This window comes from Balearica regulorum, chromosome 3, assembly GCF_011004875.1.
Source record: "Balearica regulorum gibbericeps isolate bBalReg1 chromosome 3, bBalReg1.pri, whole genome shotgun sequence".
Lineage (NCBI taxonomy): Eukaryota > Metazoa > Chordata > Aves > Gruiformes > Gruidae > Balearica > Balearica regulorum.
The window spans coordinates 449,997-469,057 of record NC_046186.1 but is presented as its reverse complement, the minus strand read 5'-3'; the positions used below and the strand labels follow the sequence as shown (position 1 = coordinate 469,057).

The window sequence follows — 19,061 nt, the reverse complement described above, 5'->3', positions numbered from 1 at the left end:
CTTGTGCAATGATGGCAAACGGTGTCCCGGGCCGCGTTGGGAGTGTTGCCCACTGGTGTGGGCACCCACCCCGGGAGTGCTGGGCCCAGTGCCGGGCTCCCCAGTCCATGAGGGACACAGACAGACTGGAGAGAGTCCAGCGAGGGGCCACCGAGATGCCGAAGGCCTGGAGCATCTCTGCTGTGGGGAAAGGCTGAGGGAGCTGGGACGGCTCAGCCTGGAGCAGAGCAGCTCAGGGGGATGGAATCCATGTCTGGCAGCACCTGCGGGGAGGGGATGAAGCAGAGGAGCCAGGCTCTTCCAGCGGTGCCCAGGGACGGGACCGGGGGCCACGGGCACACACTGGAGCCGGGAGGGTCCCCCTGAACCCCGGGTGGGCTCGCCGTCCCTGGGGACTCTGGTCGTCCTGAGCAGTGGCTCCGGTGGCCCAGGCGGACCAGGGGGGGTTGGACTGGGGGGACCGCCACTAGTCCGTGGGTGCATCGTGTCCATGAGCATGGGTGCGGGTCTGTGTGTGCGGCTTGGGGAGGGCTCCCAGCCCTGACCCCCGCCACTGCGAGACCCTCAGCCCCCCTGCAGCCCCCAGGACTGGGCACCCACTCCTTGGCCCACGCCAGCCCCGGGCGCTGCCCAGCCATGCCCGAGCTCCTGGCCAGGCAGAGTCAAGCCGCTCACACCACAGGCACGGACCAGCAGAGACCTACTGCCGGCCATGCCGGGCGAGGGACAGGCTGGGCTGGCACTGGGATGGCACTGGGCTGGCACTGGGATGGCGAGGCAGGGCTGGGCTGGCGCTGGGCTGGCGAGGCAGGGCTGGAGCTGGGAGAGGCAGGGCTGGAGCTGCGAGAGGCAGGGCTGGAGACAAGCGATGCAGATGCTGCTGCAGTCACGAGGCACAGAGCAGCGGCCGAGGGAGCGGAGAAGCTGTAGCTGGCAGCGCGGTACAGACGGTCAGGGAGAGCCCTGCTCGGGCGTGGGTTGTGGTGCGGCCCCGGTGCCGGGCTGACCACGGCAGTCGAGGGGAGCTGGACCAGCCGGGCTGAGCCAGCGCCGGTGGGAGCAGCGTGTCCCGATGTGGAGTGGGGTGGGGGCAGCCCTGGGGGTGCCTTGCTGCCGGCTCCCGCCTGTGCCATCGCTCTGGATCCAGCAGCCGGCAGCAGCAGGGACCGGCGGGATCGTGAGCACGGTGCCATGAGCACGGTGCGTGAGTGTGGGTGCCATGAACGTGGGTGCCATGAGCAGGCCAGGTTCCACCTTCCAGCCTTGGGCTGCTGTTCAGCACCGATCACCCTCTTCCCTCCTCTCCTCCCTTCTCCGGCGCTTTCCTGCAAGCAGCCGGTGTCTATGGCCGTGCACCACCTGCCCCGGCGCCGCTCCGAGGCTCCTCCGCTGGGCTCGGGACAGGAGCCCTGGCGAGGGGGCTGAAGCGGTACCTGGTGGTACCGGGAGCCCCCATGCCTGGGGCAGCCATGACAGCCGCTGGGAGCTCGCTCCCTTCCCTGGGAGCCATTTCCAGCACTTTGGCCACGTCTGTGCCGAGGGCGGCGGCGGCGGCATCGCCTTCCAGCGACAGGTTTGGCTCCTGCTGGATCCCCTTCTGCTCCTTGGTCCTTCAGCTCCCGCTGCCTCACGCCGCCGGCCAGATGGCTCTCCCCAGCACCCCTCACCCCCTGTCCTGCCTCCATGGCGGTTCCTTCTCCTCACACACTGGCTCTTCGCCTCTCGGTGCTGCTCTGGCCCGGCACGGAGCTGAGGACCTGCCCTGCTCCTCCAGCGCTGCCCAAGCACGATTTCCCGGCCGCCCTGCCAGCTCCACACCCCTTCGCTGTCCCCCCTGTCCCGTCCCTGGTGGGGGAAGGTCTCGGGCAGGACCCTGCCGTGGGTCGGTAGCTCTGCGTCCTGGCCCGTCGGCACAACAGCCTGGCAGAGAGCACAGGGCGCGGCGCTGCCACGGGGCACCGGCGCGGGCAGGAGCTGAGGCCGGGGGGCTTCGCCAAGCCCCGGCCATGCCGGGCGTGTGCGGGGTGCTCAGGCAGCGAGCTGCGGCCGCAGTGCCACCATGGCCCGGCGCAGGAAGGCGCTGCAGCAGCCCTGGCACTGGTGACGGCCTGGTGCTGGGCTCTGTGCCGCACAGCGGGCAGGGCGGCAGAGGGGTGAGGGCACACCAGCCACATGCCCCCCAGTGCAGTTGGTGCCCCCCAGTTTGGCCAGTCCCAGTGCCTGGGTTGCTGGACCCAGAGGTTACCAGCAGTTCCTCTCAGATCTGGCCGGGTCCCCTCCCTCATCCGTGCCTCAGTTTCCCCACTTGAGATCCCCACACACCGGGACAGGTCACCCAGGGCACGCACCCACTCCTACCCCCAGCATGGACCCAGAAAGCTCATGTCTCCCAGTGCCTCCCAGTGTCCCCAGTGCCCCCAGCACTCAGAGCACGACTCTCGGCCGCTCTCCTGCTCGGGACTCGCTGCTTCTGGGGGGGCGGCTGCCGCGGAGGGGGTCAGGTCCCCACGTGCCGGCTGAGGGACTGGGTGTCCCGCAGGGCTGGGTGGGTGTCGGGGGGCTGTGGCTGCGGCACAGCCTGAGGATCCAGGGGACGCTGCACCCTGCAGCACAACGGGGCGCGTGTTCGGCCGGCGAGGGGGCCCCGGGGGTCCCGGGCGAGCCCCCACCTTGCAGCCAGGTCTTGGCTGGGCCAGCTGGTGCCCGGCAGCACCGACGCCGATGCCCTCCCCAGCGCAGGGACCCACCGGCTGCGGCGCGGGTGGGCAGGTGCCCCGGCATGCAGGCGCCGGCACGCCCCACGCTGCAGCCCGGCTCTCCGTGCTCGGCCCCGGCCGCCGGCAGCTCGGGGTGCGCGGAGGTTTGCAACCCCAGAAACGGTCGGGGTTATTTTTAGCCGCTTTCCCGGCAGTGGCTCGGCGTGTACCTGCAGCGCGCGAGATGTGCCGATAGCACAGGAAGCCGGCGAGGCTCGGCGCGCTTCCCCTGCCCGCCCCAGCCCGCAGCCGCTCCCCCGGACCCCCGGAGCCCCCAGACCCCCGGCTGGGGTGCAGGGAGGGGGCGCGGGAGCAGCCCGCTGATGTCCCGGCAGCCAGCGTCCCCCGGGGAGCACGGCCCAGGCCTCGCACGGCGGCGATGGGTGCCCTTCCCCGGGCCAGGGCCACCCCCCGGCCGGGCTGGGGGTCCCGGGTGGGCCCCGTCTCAGCTGCGGGGGCCGGGGGGCCCTGCCCCATAGCACCGAGCTGAGCCCCCGCTGATGGCTCCTCTCTGTTCTGTGTGCAGGCAAGGAAGAGAAGGAGGAGAACAACTTCGACACCCTGAAAATGGAGGCAAGTATGTCCCGGGGCTGGGCCCCTGCCAGGGGCTGCACCGAGGCGCCGCAGGAGCCGGGCACGGCCACGCGGCCCACCGGGCAGCCTGGCGCTCCCCATGCCTGCGGGAACCGGCACCCCGCGGTCCCTCGGCAGCAGCGGCCCTGGGGTTCCCAGCAGGACGGGGGTCCCAGGCTCCTGCACTCCCACAGCCGGGCACCGGGCAGCGCCCGCCTCTGTGCTGGGCACCAGGCGGCACCGAGCCGTGGCCGGGCCGGTGAACCCCCTCCATCCAGCCCTCCCCACGGCACGGTGCTCCCGGGCTGACCCCATGCCTCCCCAGGTGCCCCGGCAGAGCACATCGACTCCGGGCGGATCTGTGCCCGGGGCGGTGCCGGCGGTACGGCCAGCCCCGGTGTGGTGCCCGGCCCTGGTGCATCCAGGTCCTGGTGCAGATGTGGGCCAGAGCAGGGGTGTGCACATGGGGGTGTGCACATGGGGGTGTGCACAGGGGGTGTGTGCACAGGGGGGGTGTGTGCACATGGGGGTGTGCACAGGGGGGTGTGCATATGGGAGGTGTGCACATGGGAGGTGTGTGCACACGGGGGTGTGCACATGGGGGTGTGCACATGGGAGGTGTGTGCACATGGGAGGTGTGTGCACAGGGCGGGTGTGTGCACATGGGGGTGTGTGCACATGGGAGGTGTGCACATGGGGGGTGTGCACACGGGGGTGTGCACATGGGGGGGGTGCACATGGGGGGGGTGCACATGGGGGTGTGCACGTCTGTGCACCCAGGCAGGCGGTGGTGCCCATCTGCCCCGGCCAGTACCGGCGTGCACAAGCAGGGTGCCCACTCCAGCCCCCCGGAGCAGTTCTGCTCCAACCCCCCCGCTGCCCCCCAACTCCTGCCTGTCCGGGGTCACGGCTCCCACCGCGCTGCCGTCCCCGGTGCCCGCGGCGGCGCTGGAGCCACGGCCTTCAGCCTGCTTTCTCTCCCTCCGGCGGCAGGGCTCCCGCGGGCGGCTGCGCGGCGGGCTGGGCTGGGAGTCGAGCCTGCGGCAGCGGCCCATGCAGCGGCACACCTTCCAGGCCGGGGACCCCTACTACATCAGCAAGAGGAAACGGGACGAGTGGCTGGCCCGCTGGAAGAGGGAGGTATGGAGCCGGGGCGGGGGGGGGCACCGGGCACCGTGGCGCGGTGGTGATGCTGGGACGGGGTGGATCGCGTGGTCCCAGCACCCCAAGCCCTGCGGCGTCCAGCCATCTCGCAGGCCCCCGCGGCTAATTGCGGCGTCACTAAGGACGGCAGGCAGAGCTCCGGCAAAACGCGGCACGTGCAGAGCGCTCTGCCGGGCGCCGGCGGTGCCAGGGTGAGCGGCTGCATGAGGGCGGTCAGCACACGGCGGGGGCTGGGGCGGGCAGTCCTGCCGCAGGCACCCCGGCTCGTGCCGTGCCGTGGGGCCGGTGGTGGGGCTGGCGCTCCCCGTGGGACGGCTGTGGCGGTGCCGCTGCCCTGCCCGCACCCGAGTTTCACACTATGGCCGGAGCGGGCAGCTGCGTTCCCCACGCCTGCGCCCCCCCCGCCCCGGCCACCATAAGCCAGGGGCCGGGTGTGTGCACGGCCGCCGGTGCAGGGGCCTGCCGGTGCTTGCAGCGCGGGGCCCTTCCTTCTCCCGCGGGATGTGCCGAGGGATGTGCCGAGATGGTGCCGTTCCTGACGGTTTCCTGGGGAACCAGCGTGCGCCGTGACGCAGCCGAAATCAGCAAAGCCAAGGGCAGTGGCGGGGGACGACGCAGGCGCAGGGCTGCGGGCAGGCTGCGGTGCCGGCGGCCGCTCGGGGGGTGCCATGGGGCAGGGGGTCTGCGGCGCCCCAGGGGTCCCATCCCCACCGCCGTCCCCCCCTCGCCCCGTTCTCTGCATCGGCACCAGCTGCCGGCAGGTCTCCCTGGCAACAGGTCCCCTCGTGCCACCACCGCCACCGCCGCCCGCGGCACTATTTATAGCCCCGCGCTGCCGAGTGCCGTCACGCTGGCACCGCGCGCGGACGGGGGGGCTGGCATGGCTGAGATGTCCCGCGGGGCACGGCTGGCACGGCCAGGGCAGTGCCGGGGGGCACAGGGCGTGGGTGGCACGGCCATGATGTCCCCGTGGGGCATGGCACGGCCGGGGTGGCTCTGCCGGGGGATCTCGTGGATCGGCTCCTCCCGGGCACGGGGGGTCCCGCCGCCGGGGTGGGGGCTGGCAGCTGTGGGGGCTCAGGGGTCACCGTGCAGCTGCTGCCCGCGGGCAGAGGTTCCGGCAGGCGCAGGGTGGGCCGGTGAAGCCGGGGGGTGACCTGAGGGGTGTGCAGCCGGCACGGGCACCCCCGAGCGTGGGTGGGCTGCGTCCCTGCGGGGGGGGTTGCCAAACGTGCGGTTGTGGCCGGGGTTTGCTGCCCCCGCCCCAGCGCTGGGGCACCAGCGATGCAGGATGCAGGCCTTTGCCCGCAGCCGCAGAGCGGCGCGGCTCCCGGTGCAGCCGCGCTCTGGCCACAAGCAGCACTGCAGCTGCTGCCGGCGGCGCCACGGACGGGCCCCTGCGCCGTGGGCTCCGGCCACGGGCCGGTGTGGGCTGCCCCGGCAGCGCGCGGCCTCGCAGCCCCCCCGGCCCTGCCCGCGCTGCGTGCCGGGAGGTGCAGGCAGTGCCGGGCCGGGCCGTGCCGAGCATGCGGGGCAAACCGCAGCTCGGTGCGGCCGGGAAGGTTGGTGGTTGCAGCCGCTGAGTAACAATTTTCCAACACACGGTTCGCTCGCCAAAACAAATGCAGATTCAGGTCAGCCAGAATCGCTCGTCAGCCAAAAATAATTGGGAAAAAATGCTAAAAAAAAATCAAAATACTTCTTTTGAGGAGTCTCTCATTCTCAAACAATGCTGAATTTAGCCGCGTTTAATTCCTTTATTTTTCTAATAAGAATAAGTGTTTTCTTTTCATTACGGGAGAAAGCCAGAAACGTTTTCGGGCCGGATCGGCCTTTCCCCCGGTCTCGGCTGACAACCGCTGCGAGCTCGTGCCCAGCACCAGTTGTCACTGGGTGGGGGGGTCGGCGATGCGGCTCCCCGGCACGGGGGACGGGACGTGCCCCCCACAGCCCGCGTGGCTCCGTCGCGGGGGGAGCCTTGCCCTTTCCCTCCCTCCGGTGAGCTCCCGGTGCCGGACGTGGCGCTGGCCGTGCCCCGAAGAGGTTTGCTGCGTTGGGAGTGCCAGGGACCTGGAGGGCTCGGGGATGGGAAGCCCTCCCCGGGAAGGGGCTCCCACGGCACGGCCCCCCGTGCCCAGCCCACCTGCCCGGCGCCGGCCCTGCCTCGTCTCGCCACATTGGAGCCATTCGGTGCCGGCTGCGTCCCCTCTGCGGAGGTCCCCAAACCTGTCATTAGTCACCTCAGGGTGTATTTTTAGCGAGCGGAGCGGGCTGGCAGCGTCCCGTCGGCCAGGCACGGCCGCTCCTCATCCCCGGACAGTGCTGGGGCTTCCCCCCCCCGCAGACACGAGGGCTCGCCGTGCTCCGTGCCCCCGTGGCATGGACACCACCGCCCGTGCCACACCACGCCAGCGCTGTCTGGGGGGCAGAGCTGCCTGGCGGGGTCCCAGCAGGTCCCGGCCTGGCCCCCTCCAGCCTTCCCTCCTCTTCCTCGCCCCCGACAGCCTCCGAGGGCGGTTGCAGCAACCAACAACGCGCAGGTCCGGGCACTGGCCCGTGCCCCTCCGTGCCAGGACATCCTCGGCTGTGCACCCCCAACCCTGTGCCAGCCGTGGGGCAGGGATGGGGATGGGGATGGGGCAAGGACAAGGACAAGGACAAGGGATGGAGATGAGGATGGGGATGGGGATGGGGATGGGGATGAGGATGGGGATGGGGCGAGGACAGGGACTGGGGATGGGGGGTGGTGGCGGGGATGAGGATGGAGCAGGGGCTGGGGGGGATGAGGCTGGGGCAGGGGCAGGGGCTGGCAGAGCTGCCTGCGGCCCGAGGGCAGGCGGTGGGGCCGATTGTCTGGCCGGGCCCATCCCCCGGAGATCCAGCTTATCTTAACGACCGGCGGATGGGAGATTTCCTCCCCGAGGACAAAGCAGGAGCAGCTCTGCCCGCTGCTGGGGCTCCGTCCCTCCTCCTCCTCCTCCTCCTCCTCCCCCCCCCCCCACCGCCCCCCTCGGGGCCCCTCCCGGCTCTTCCCGTGGGCCCAGCCCCAGTGGGTGCCCCACGCACCCCCGTGCCCCTGGGTGCCCCTCGCCGGGGGTCCCTGCCCGAGGGAGGGCACACGTGTAAATGATCGTTTCATTCCGGCTTGGTTGTGCTGGCACGGCCGTGGGGTTCCCGTGGGGTGCCCGTGGGGTGCCGGCATCCCACCGCGGCCGGTGCGGCTCGCCCGGCATTGGGGTGCAGGCGTGCTGCTGGCGTGTGGGGTCCCGAGGGGCTGCTTGGGCAGGGGGCTGCCCATCGGCCCGGGCCCCCCCCCCCCCATGGCTGTGCTGCCACCCCATTCCCAGCCCCACGCCCCGGGTGACGGCCATCCGCCCCTTTGTCCCTCCACTCTGCAACACAAAGGGGTCCCGGAGCCGCCGCTCGGCAGGACACCGCCTGCCCGGGGTCTGGGGACCCCCTGCCCGGGGCTGGCGGGAGGGCGGCCGGGTGCTGCCGGGGTGCTGGCAGGGTCCGTCCTGGGGGGTCGGAGTTGCCGCTGCGACCGTCTGCCCCGTGGGCTCCTTGCCTCGCTCGGCATCAGTGAAGAGCTCGCTCCTAAAACGCCCCGCCACGCCGGGACGGCAACGCCAGTACCCCGCAGCGGCCGTGCCGCAGCTCAGTCCGGCACCCCGCACTCTGGGCGCTGCTCGAGGGAGCACCCCGCAGCCCTGCCCGCACCCCCAGCAGCTGGGCGCCCGCCTCCTGCCCGGGGGTCCGCAGGGCCTGCCCCTGCCTGCCGCCGGTCACGGGGAAGGAGAGGGGACGTGGCTGCCGGTGGAGCCCGTGGGTGACGGGCTGCTGCCGGGGCGGCGAGCGAGCGGTGCGGAGTATGGGGGCAAACCCGTGAAACTGAGCGGGGCCGGTTGCGGGGTCATCGCCCGGGGATGTGGGGTGCTCCTTCAGCGTCACCCCCCGTGGGGACACGCAGCGCGGGCTGGTGCTGCCGCCTCGTCCTCGCTGCCGGCCTCGTGGTGCCGGCACAGCCCCCGCAGCCAGCAGCGCCCAGCCCGGCCTGGCCACCGGAACGGAGGCCGGGACGCGGTGCGGCACCGGCAGTCCCACGCTGGGGACATCCCTTGGGCGCCTGGCTGCGGGGGGACGGGGGGGGGGCTGGCGGATGGGGACCGGGCTGGGGGGCCTGAGTCGGGGAAGGCGCTTTGGGGCACACCGGCTCTTGTGTGCCGGCACGTCTGGCTCGTCGGGGCCGTGCGTGGGGCACCCGCTGCTGGGGGACGGCCCGGGCTGGGGGTGCTGCCGGGGTGCAGCCTGCGGGCGGGCATGAACTGGGGCGGCTGGGACAGACCAGTCTGGTACTGGTGTCAGTGTGTGCGGGCGGGCTGAATGGGGTGCTGTGGTCCCACACCAGTGCCGTGTGGGTCTGGGCTGAACTGGGCTGAACTGGGCAATGTGGTCCCAGACCAGTGCCATGTAGATCTCGGTTGAACTGGGCTGAACTGGGAGCTGTGGTCCCAGACCGGTGCCATGTGGGTCTGGACTGAACCGGGCTGAACTGGGCAATGTGGTCCCAGACCAGTGCCGTGTGGTTCTGGGCTGAACTGGGTTGAACTGGGTTGAACTGGGCAATGTGGTCCCAGACTAGTGCCATGTAGATCTCGGTTGAACTGGGCTGAACTGGGAGCTGTGGTCCCAGACCGGTGCCATGTGGGTCTGGGCTGAACTGGGTTGAACTGGGTTGAACTGGGCAATGTGGTCCCAGACTAGTGCCATGTAGATCTCGGTTGAACTGGGCTGAACTGGGAGCTGTGGTCCCAGACCAGTGCCGTGTGGTTCTGGACTGAACTGGGCTGAACTGGGCTATGTGGTCCCAGACCAGTGCCGTGTGGTTCTGGGCTGAACTGGGCTGAACTGGGCTATGTGGTCCTAGACCAGTGCCGTGTGGTTCTGGGCTGAACTGGGCTGAACTGGGCTGAACTGGGTTGAACTGGGTTGAACTGGGCAATGTGGTCCTAGACCAGTGCCGTGTGGTTCTGGGCTGAACTGGGTTGAACTGGGCAATGTGGTCCTAGACCAGTGCCGTGTGGTTCTGGGCTGAACTGGGTTGAACTGGGCAATGTGGTCCTAGACCAGTGCCGTGTGGTTCTGGGCTGAACTGGGCTGAACTGGGCGCGGTGGTCCCGGGCCGGTGCCGGAGGGGTGCCAGCCTTCCCCGGGCTGTAGTGGGCCCCGGGGCACCCCCACCCCCCCGGTGTGCCGCTGGGTGAACTGGGCCGGCGGGTCCCGGGGCGGGGCCGGGGCCGGAGCCCCCCGGGCGGATTCCTGCGGTGCCGGGGCGAGGCCCCCCGGGGCGCCACCGCCCTCCCCCCCGGCCCGGCCCGGCCCGGCCCGGCCCCGCTCGGCAGCACAAAGGGCCGGGGGGGGCCGCGGCCCCGGGACAAAAGGCGGCGCGGAGCGGCCCCGCGGCGGGGAGGCGGCCCCAGCCCAGCCCGGACGGGATCGCTGCCGCCGGGCCGGTGAGTACCGCGGGGCCCCCAGCCCTCTGCTGCCGCCCGACCCCCGGGGCCCGGGCCCGGCTAGCGGGGGCGGTGGTGGGGTGCACCGGGCCGGGCCGAGCCGAGCCGAGCCGGGCCGAACTGCGCGGACCGGACCGCGACGAGACGAGCCGAGCCGAGCGGGATCGGGCCACGGTGAGAAATCCGAAGGAGGCCGAGCCGAGCCGAGTCGAGTCGAGTCGAGTCGAGTCGACCCGAGTTGCCGAGTCGACCCGAGTTGCCGAGCCGACCCGAGTTGCCGAGCCGGGCCGAGCGCAGCCGAGCCGGGCCGAGGCGCGGGCGGGGGGGCCGGGCCGGGCTGTCCCCTCGGCGCCGCGCGGCCCCTCCCCGCCGCAGCCAACCAGCCGGGCCGGGAGGCACCATGTGACCCGGGGAGCCCAGACAAAGAACCGCCGGGCCTGCCCCCGCGGCCCGGACCGGCTCGGCTCCGTTCGGCTCGGCTCGGCTGAGTTCGGCCCGCCTCGGCTCGGTCCGCTTCGGCTCAGTCCGGCCCCCCTCGGCTCGGCTCGGCTCGGCTCGGCTCAGTTCGGCGCGGCCCGCCGCGGCGCCCAGCCCGCATGGGTAGGTGGCTCGGCCCGGCCCGGCTCGGCTCGGCCCGGCCCGCTCCGTCTGAGCCCGGCATTCCCTGCCCGGCGGAGCTGGGTGTCCCGGCCGGGCCCCGGGCCCTGCTCTCGGCTCGGCCCGGCCAGCGCAGTTCAGCACACTCGGCCCGGGGGCAGCGGGTGTCCGGCGGGGGGGACCCGCAGAGGGGGACAGGGGGCCGGGAGCGGCGGGAGTCCCGGGACAGAGGCAGCGGGTGTCGGGGGGCTCCTCGGGCGATGGAGCTGCACCCCGGGGGACAGGCCTGGGGGGGCAGGGGGGGGTTAGCCCTGGGGCGAGCGGCCACCAGCCGCCTCTTGCCCTCGCCACAGAGGGAAACTGAGGCCCGGGACCGAAGGAGCCCCCGGCCGGGCGGGCAGGGTGTGGGGGATCCACGCGTGTCGGGGGGGCGGCTGCCGGGCCAGGGGCTGGGGGGGGCTGAGTGCGGCCCAGGGCACCCTGCCCGCATCTGGGGGTGCTGGGTGAGCCATGCCCCCCGCCCTGCCCTGACCGGGGGGGGGTGTCCCCAGGCGGAGAAGAAGGCGAAGGTGATCGCCGTGATGAACGTGGTGGAGGAGACGCCGCGGGCAGAGCCCCAGAAGGAGGAGGAGGCCAGCCCCCCCGCTTCGCAGCAGCCCACCGACCCCGCCTCGCCCAACGTGGCCACCACGCCTGAGCCAGTGGTGGCCGACGCCATCGACAAGAACGCCTCCAAGTCAGCCGACGACGAGCCCGAGTACGAGGTGAGGGCAGGGCCGGCCGGGGAAGGGGGGGCTTGCGGGGCTGCTGCCCCCCAGGGACGTGGGTACCCCCTCCCCGCCAGCCTCTCACCTCCTCCGTCTCCTCTCCGGCGCAGGACGGCCGGGGCTTCGGCATCGGGGAGCTGGTGTGGGGCAAGCTGCGCGGCTTCTCCTGGTGGCCCGGCCGCATCGTGTCCTGGTGGATGACGGGCCGGAGCCGGGCGGCCGAGGGCACCCGCTGGGTGATGTGGTTTGGGGACGGCAAGTTCTCGGTGGTAAGTGGAACCCGTGGGGCTGGGGGTCCGGGCAGCCCCTCCTCCGTGCCTCGGTGTCCCATCCCCCCCAGCTCACGGGCACATCCCGTCCCCCAGGTCTGCGTGGAGAAGCTCCTGCCGCTCAGCTCCTTCGCCAGCGCCTTCCACCAGGCCACCTACAACAAGCAGCCCATGTACCGCAAAGCCATCTACGAGGTGCTGCAGGTGAGTGCCGGCGGCTGCGGGGGGAGGCGCCGGCTGTGGCATGGCACCGGCTGCAGGGGGAGGCACCGGCTGTGGCATGGCACCGGCTGCGGGGGGGGCGCCGGCTGTGGCATGGCGCCGGCTGTGGCATGGCGCCGGCTGTGGCATGGCACCAGCTGCGGGGGGGGGCACTGGCTCAGGGGGCGCATCTGGCGCTCTGGGGGTCTCCTGGCAGTGCTGGAAGGTGTTGGGGGTTTCTTGTGGGGCGATGGGGGGGTCTGGCTGTGCAGGTCCCTTGGGGCTGGGGGGCTGCCTGGCTGGAGCAGCCGGGGGGCTGAGGGTGGGGGCCCCTTTGGCTGGGTGGGTGGGTGGGTGACGGCCAGGCCTGCGGCTCCCCTGGCAGGTGGCGAGCAGCAGAGCGGGGAAGATCTTCCCAGCGTGCCCCGAGAACGATGAGACAGACACCTCCAAGGTGGTGGAGATCCAGAACAAGCAGATGATTGAGTGGGCCCTGGGCGGCTTCCAGCCCTCTGGCCCCAAGGGCCTGGAGCCCCCCGAAGGTGAGCAAGGGCAGGCACGGGGTCCTGCTCGGTGGCCTTGGTGCCTGTCCCCCAGGACCCCCGGCCATCGACTCCGGCATCGCCGGGGTGGCACAGGCTTGGGCAGAGGAAGCGCTGTGGGGCTGGCGGGTCCTGGGGGGGCAGGTCGCCCTGCGGGGGCCGATGGCGGGACCCCACTGATGGGACCCTGCTGACGGCACCCCATGCACTCCTTGCAGAGGAGCGAAACCCCTACAAAGAAGTTTACACGGAGATGTGGGTAGAGCCGGAAGCAGCCGCCTACGCACCGCCCCCACCCGCCAAAAAACCCAGGAAAAGCACAACGGAGAAGCCCAAGGTCAAGGAGATCATCGACGAGCGCACCCGAGGTACCGCCTGGGGGTTGGGGATGCCCCCCCACGGGGGTTGGTTTGGCCATCGCCCTGCTGGGGCTTGGTCCCGGTGCTGGCAGGGCCGTGCTCACCGGGGGGGCTGCGGGTGAAAGCTGCCCTGGGCTGCCCCCCTTCTCCATCGGGGACCCTCCCCCCAGGGTCCCCTCCCTTCCCCCCGCTGCGAAGGGGACCTGGCTGGGGCAGGGCTGGCGCCAGGCCGGACCCCCACCCCTGACACCGCTCTCCCTCCCCAGAGCGGCTCGTTTACGAGGTCCGGCAGAAATGCAGGAACATCGAAGGTGAGTGTGGGGCAAAGCCCGGCTCCGGGGGGGGCGGGGGGGCCAAGGACGGGCTCGTCCCACCCCTCAGCCTGGCTGGCAGCAGGGACAGCACAGCCGTGATGGCGGGCCACCCCGGATGGCAGCAGGGACCCCGGGACACTGCCCGGGGCTGGGGTCAGCGGCACGGGAAGGGCTGAGCCTGGGCACGGAGCGAGGCAGGGCTGGGGGGCCGGGGTGGCACAGAACTGGGCTCACTCTGGGAGGTGGCAGAGCCCGGGGGTGACATCTTCCCTCCTGCCCCCCCAGACATCTGCATCTCCTGCGGGAGCCTCAACGTGACCCTGGAGCACCCTCTATTTATCGGAGGAATGTGCCAAAACTGCAAGGTACAGCCAGCACCGGCAGCCCCGGCGCCAGGCGGGCACGGCCGTTTTCCCCCAAACGCCCTGTCCCGGAGGTCTCCGTGCCCAGGCCCCTCTGCCGCAGCGGCATCCCGGCGTCCCCGGTGCGGGGCCTGGGCTGCACCGCACTCATGCCTTGGCTCTCCCCCAGAACTGCTTCTTGGAGTGCGCGTACCAGTACGACGACGACGGCTACCAGTCCTACTGCACCATCTGCTGCGGCGGCCGTGAGGTGCTCATGTGCGGCAACAACAACTGCTGCAGGTCTGGTGCCGCCATCCCGGCGTGGGGCTGGGGAGGTTTTGGTGATGCCACACTCCTGGCACAGGGCTGGGGAGGTTTTGGTGATGCTGCAGTCCCAGCATGGGGACAAGGAGGTTTCGGTGATGCCACGCTCTTGGCACAGAGCTGGGGAAGTTTCGGTGATGCCACAGTCCTGGTACAGGACTGGGGAGGTTTTGGTGATGCTGCGTTCCCTGCATGGAGCTGAGGAGGTTTTGGTGATGCCGTGGTCCTGGCGTGGGGTTTCAGTGATGCCAGTGATCCTGGTGTGGGGCTGTGACATTTTGGTGATGCCACAGTCTCAGTATGGCACTGGGAGGTTTTGGTGATGCCCCGGTCCTGTTGTGGAGCTGGGGGGAAGTTTCGGTGATGCCCCAGTCCTGGCATGAGGCTGGGGAGGTTTTGGTGATTCTATAGTCCGATGCGGGCCTGGGGAGGTTTTGTGGTGCCCCAGTCCTGGCATGGGAATTCAGTGATGCCAGTCCTGCTTTGGGGCTGGGACATTTTGGTGATGCCACACTCTGTGTGGGGCTGGGGAGGTTTCGGTGGTGCCCCAGCCCTGGCATGGGGCTGGGAAGTTTTGGTGATGCCCCAGTCCTGGCGTGAGGCTGGGGAGATTTTGGTGATGCCCCAGTCCTGGTATCAGACCGGGGAGGTTTCATGGTGCTGCAGTCCTGGCGTGGGGAGGTTTTGGTGGTGCTGCAGTCCTGGTGTCAGACCGGGGAGGTTTCGGTGATGCTCCATTCCTGGTGTGGGGCTGGGGAGGTTTCGGCGATGCCGCAGGCCCCAGCTGTGGGTCTTTCACAGGGCTGGCAGAGGTTGGGGTGGTGCGGCAGGCCCTGGCGTGGGACTGCCAGTCCCGGCGTGTCCCCCACCACCGGCCTTCGACGGGCACGGCCGCAGCCTGGCCTTAGTCCTGCTGGCAGCGCAGCCGCCTGAGACAGCCGTGCCATGCCGGGGGCACCGTGCCCCCACCGCTGCCTGCGCTCACTCCCCAGCACGTCATAGCGGGGACGCTGCCGGGGGGCTCCGCCGCTGACACCGGCTCCCGGCTCTCCCAGGTGCTTCTGTGTGGAGTGCGTGGACCTGCTGGTGGGCCCGGGGGCGGCGCAGGCGGCCATTAAGGAGGACCCCTGGAACTGCTACATGTGCGGCCATAAGGGCGTCTACGGGCTGCTGCGGCGGCGGGAGGACTGGCCCTCACGCCTCCAGATGTTCTTCGCCAACAACCATGACCAGGAGTTTGTGAGTGCCCCAGCCGGGCTCCCTGCCACCCCCATGTCCCCCCTCCCCGCTGCCCCCGTGTCACCCCTCCCCACCGCCCCCACATCCCCGCTTCTCGCATGTCACCGCTGCCCTCATGTCCCCCGCTGCCCCACGTCCCCGTCTCCGCCTGACACCCACCCGTGTCTTTCAGGACCCACCCAAGGTGTACCCACCGGTGCCAGCTGAGAAGAGGAAGCCCATCCGGGTGCTCTCGCTCTTCGACGGCATCGCCACAGGTGGGTGGGGGTGTCCGGCCCAGCAGCACCCACAGGGACCCTCCTCGGGGCATTTGGGACCGGCGTGGGGGAGTGGAAGGGAGCGGAAGTGGGGCGAGCAGCCTGCCTGCACCCCACGACCGACCGGCCTCGGGGCAGGGGGGTCCCACACCCATCGGACAGACCTGTGCCGCCTGCGGGACCCCGGCCGGGTATTCCTGTGGGCATGTCCCCTCTGCCCCCGGCTCTGGGGGCCCACGCTGGTGGGAGGCAGGGAAGGGGGGGTGGCGCTGCCGGGGTGGGAAGGGTCGGGACGGGGGGTCCGTCGCCCCGCCGCCCACCCCAGCCCCGCTCCCCGCAGGCCTGCTGGTGCTGAAGGACCTGGGCATCCAGGTGGACCGCTACATCGCCTCCGAGGTGTGCGAGGACTCCATCACCGTGGGCATGGTGAGGCACCAGGGCAAGATCATGTACGTCGGGGACGTCCGAAATGTCACCCAGAAGCACGTACGTCCTGCCTGCCGGCCCCCCCGCGGCTCCCCCCTCCCTGCAGCCAGCGGGTCGCCCCAAGTGCCCCCGTGTCCCCCAGATGGGTCCCATCCCTTGTTCTGCACCTCCCCACATGTGGGGCTTCACCGGCACAGCCTCGCTGTCCCACGGGGAGCTCGGCCCCGTCCACCCCCACCACGTGTCCGGCGTGCCCCCGGCAGGCGCGCTGTCCCCCAGGCAGGCGGTGGCGCCCGGCACCGGCACCCGGCTCACCGGGGGCTCTTCCCCTTGCAGATACAGGAGTGGGGGCCCTTTGACCTGGTGATCGGGGGCAGCCCCTGCAACGACCTCTCCATCGTCAACCCGGCCAGGAAGGGGCTCTACGGTAAGTGTCTCCCCGCCAGGCTGGGGCTGCACCCCGCCGCCGGCCCCCCACTGCCGCCGCCGGCCCCCCGCTGCCGGCCCCTCTCACTCTCTCCTGCCCAGAGGGCACCGGGCGGCTCTTCTTCGAGTTCTACCGCCTGCTGCACGAAGCCCGGCCCAAGGAGGGCGACGACCGGCCCTTCTTCTGGCTCTTCGAGAACGTGGTGGCCATGGGGGTGAGCGACAAGAGGGACATCTCACGCTTCCTGGAGGTGAGTGCCGAGGGGTGCCGTGCTGGGGGGTCCTGCCCCCGCCGCAGGGTGCCGAGCCCCGCTGACTTCTCGCCTCTCTCCCTCCTTGCAGTCCAACCCCGTCATGATTGATGCCAAAGAAGTGTCTGCAGCGCACAGGGCACGGTACTTCTGGGGGAACCTTCCTGGGATGAACAGGTTGGTGAGAGCACCCTGGAGCTGCACTGCAGCGCGCGCCTGCCCGCGTCACCCTGCCTGCCCGCGTCACCCTGCCTGCCCGTCATCCTGCCTGCCCGCGTCACCCTGCCTGCCCGTCATCCTGCCTGTGGCAGGGCTGGGGCAGCCGCAGCCCCTGATCCAGCACCGGGAGGGAAGGCACAGCCAGGATCTGCGGAAGGGGCTGGACCCCTGGTCCTCCCCCAGCCCAGACCTGGCTCTGGGGGTCCCCTGCCCCGGCTGGTGCTGGCGAGAGCAGGGGGGGCTCGCAAAGCGCTGCCAGGTCAGTGCGCACCCCAAAAGCCCGGAGCGGTGGCCCCCATAGAGGAGGCTGGTCCTGTCCTTGCTACCCTATGCTGGTGGGGCTGGGGGTCCCCTCCCAGACAGGCACCGTGGTGGCACACGCTGGTGGCCACGGGCAGGCTCCCACGGGGATGGGCCACTTCTCGCCATCACATGCCGCAGCCCCCAAAACCGGCCTCGGCCGCCCAGCACCCCCTAAGCCCCGGCTGAGAGCTGCCCTGCGCCCACATGGGTGCCGGCATGGGGACACAGGGATGTGGCGCTGCCACCCCGTGCCCACCCCGTCTCTCCCTCCCAGGCCACTCGCGTCCACAGTCAACGATAAGCTGGAGCTGCAGGAGTGCCTGGAGCACGGCAGGATAGCAAAGGTCAGCCCCGCGACGTGGCCGGTGGGAGGTGGCGCGGCACGGCACGGCTGAGGGGGTGGTGGGGTCCGGTGGCCGTCCCTGGTGGTCCCGCACCCCCTGGGCTGCAGGGGAGGGGTCCCGTGAGTGGGGAGGGACGTGGCAACGGCACCCCGGGGTGGGAGTCTCGGATTTGGTGCTGGGCAGAGCCGCCTGCCCGCGGCCAGCCCTGCCGGTGTGCCGGCAGCTTCATGTCCCCCTCCGTGTGACGAGCCTGTGCCTCTTGCAGTTCAGCAAAGTGCGAACCATCACCACTCGCTCCAACTCCATCAAGCAGGGCAAGGACCAGCATTTCCCCGTCTTCATGAACGAGAAGGAGGACATCCTGTGGTGCACGGAGATGGAGAGGTACCGCGGCCGGCCGGGGGCTCGCCATGGGGCTGCGCATGCGCCGGGGAGGGGGTTCCGGCAGCGCCGTGTCCCTTGGGACGCTCCCCCTGACCCCACTCCCGCCTGTCCCCCCCCTTTCCGTGTCCCCGCAGGGTCTTTGGCTTCCCGGTGCATTACACAGACGTGTCCAACATGAGCCGCCTGGCCCGGCAGAGACTGCTCGGCAGATCCTGGAGCGTGCCGGTGATCCGCCACCTCTTCGCTCCCCTGAAGGAATACTTTGCCTGCGTTTAAGAGAGACAGACGGGAACTGGTGACACGGAGCGAGTCAGAAACAAAACCAAGGAAAGAGAAGTGAAAACACGGAATGAGAGAAGAGTCAGCACCCAGAAGAGAGACGGGATTTCGCAGCCCAACGGGAACCCGGCACACGTCTCCCCGAGCAAAAGGGTTCGGTGTCCTCTCCTGAATTTCCAATGTTCAGCTTTTAGCCTATTTAAAAAAAAAAAACACAAAAAAAACCAACGAAAATGACAAAAAAACCACAAAACAAAAACGAAACGAAAAAAAAAAAGCAAATGAAAAACCAAAACCATTTTTTTGGGGGTAACCTTTTAATTTTCCGCTCTTTTCTGGCTGGGTTTTTCTGTTGGTTCGGTTTCTGCTTCTCGGAGCAGCGGGCGAGACGAGACGCCGTCGCCAGCTCCGCTCTCGGAGGAGGGGAAACGGCAGCGGGAAACCCCAGCCGGGAGAGGCGGAGGCGAAGGAGACCCGCTCCGTCTGCGCCGAGCGCGCGCCGAGCTCGCGGCCACGGGCCGCCGGCCACCGGCCCGGTGAGCTTGGGGGGAGCGCGAAGCGGCAGGGAGGCGCTCGGCCGGCTCCGCAACGCCCAGCGACTGAGCCTCACTCTTTTCCACCAGCACCGTTCACTGGTGATATGGAGCCAACCCAACTGGCAGGGAAGCCGAGAACACACACACCACAACACACACCTTTTCTACAGTATTTTGGGTGCCTACCACACAGGAAACCTTGAAGAAAGCAAATCTTAGAAGCCGCTGTTACCTCTTGTTTACAGTTTATATATATATGATAGATATGAGATATAGATATATATATATATAAAAGGTACTGTTACTACTGTACAACCTGACTTCATAATGGTGCTTTTAAACAGCGGGGTGAGTCGAGACATCAGCTTCCATGTTGCCTTACGTGCCGGGCCTTTCCGAGCGAGCGGCGCGGGAGGGGGCCGGGGCAGCGGCCGGGCGGGAAGCGTCTCCATCCCGAGTCATGCAATAACCTTTTTCTGTCCCAAAAGGAAGCGCCTCCCTCGGCGGCGGCCGCCCTGCCCTGCCCGGCCCTGCCCGCGCTGCCCGCCCTGCCCGCGACGCGCACAAACGTACTGGTGCTCTTCTGCGTACGTGGCGTCCCCGGCCAGGCTGGTGCTGGTTGTTTCCCCCCCCCCTCCCCGACCCGGCGGCGGGACGCTCCTGCCTGCTCCTGC

At 70.1% G+C, this 19,061-nt stretch overlaps 1 protein-coding gene across 2 annotated transcripts in view; it reads left to right on the top strand.

The window, feature by feature from the left end:
* The window catches only part of DNMT3A (DNA methyltransferase 3 alpha), a 40,869-nt gene extending 22,723 nt beyond the window's left edge, over positions 1–18,146 (top strand). For both annotated transcript variants that reach the window (XM_075750201.1, XM_075750200.1), the window contains exons 5-23: positions 3,283–3,329; positions 4,323–4,469; positions 11,155–11,367; positions 11,481–11,639; positions 11,736–11,843; positions 12,226–12,382; positions 12,601–12,750; positions 13,008–13,052; positions 13,341–13,420; positions 13,587–13,699; positions 14,779–14,962; positions 15,135–15,219; positions 15,560–15,705; positions 15,982–16,072; positions 16,174–16,322; positions 16,414–16,499; positions 17,119–17,188; positions 17,454–17,572; positions 17,707–18,146. In XM_075750201.1, coding sequence (XP_075606316.1) covers positions 3,283–3,329; positions 4,323–4,469; positions 11,155–11,367; positions 11,481–11,639; positions 11,736–11,843; positions 12,226–12,382; positions 12,601–12,750; positions 13,008–13,052; positions 13,341–13,420; positions 13,587–13,699; positions 14,779–14,962; positions 15,135–15,219; positions 15,560–15,705; positions 15,982–16,072; positions 16,174–16,322; positions 16,414–16,499; positions 17,119–17,188; positions 17,454–17,572; positions 17,707–17,848 — 2,291 coding nt within the window. In that variant the 3' untranslated portion in view covers positions 17,849–18,146. The remainder of the gene's footprint in view (positions 1–3,282; positions 3,330–4,322; positions 4,470–11,154; positions 11,368–11,480; positions 11,640–11,735; positions 11,844–12,225; positions 12,383–12,600; positions 12,751–13,007; positions 13,053–13,340; positions 13,421–13,586; positions 13,700–14,778; positions 14,963–15,134; positions 15,220–15,559; positions 15,706–15,981; positions 16,073–16,173; positions 16,323–16,413; positions 16,500–17,118; positions 17,189–17,453; positions 17,573–17,706) is intronic.
* Positions 18,147–19,061: the final 915 nt, after the last annotated feature.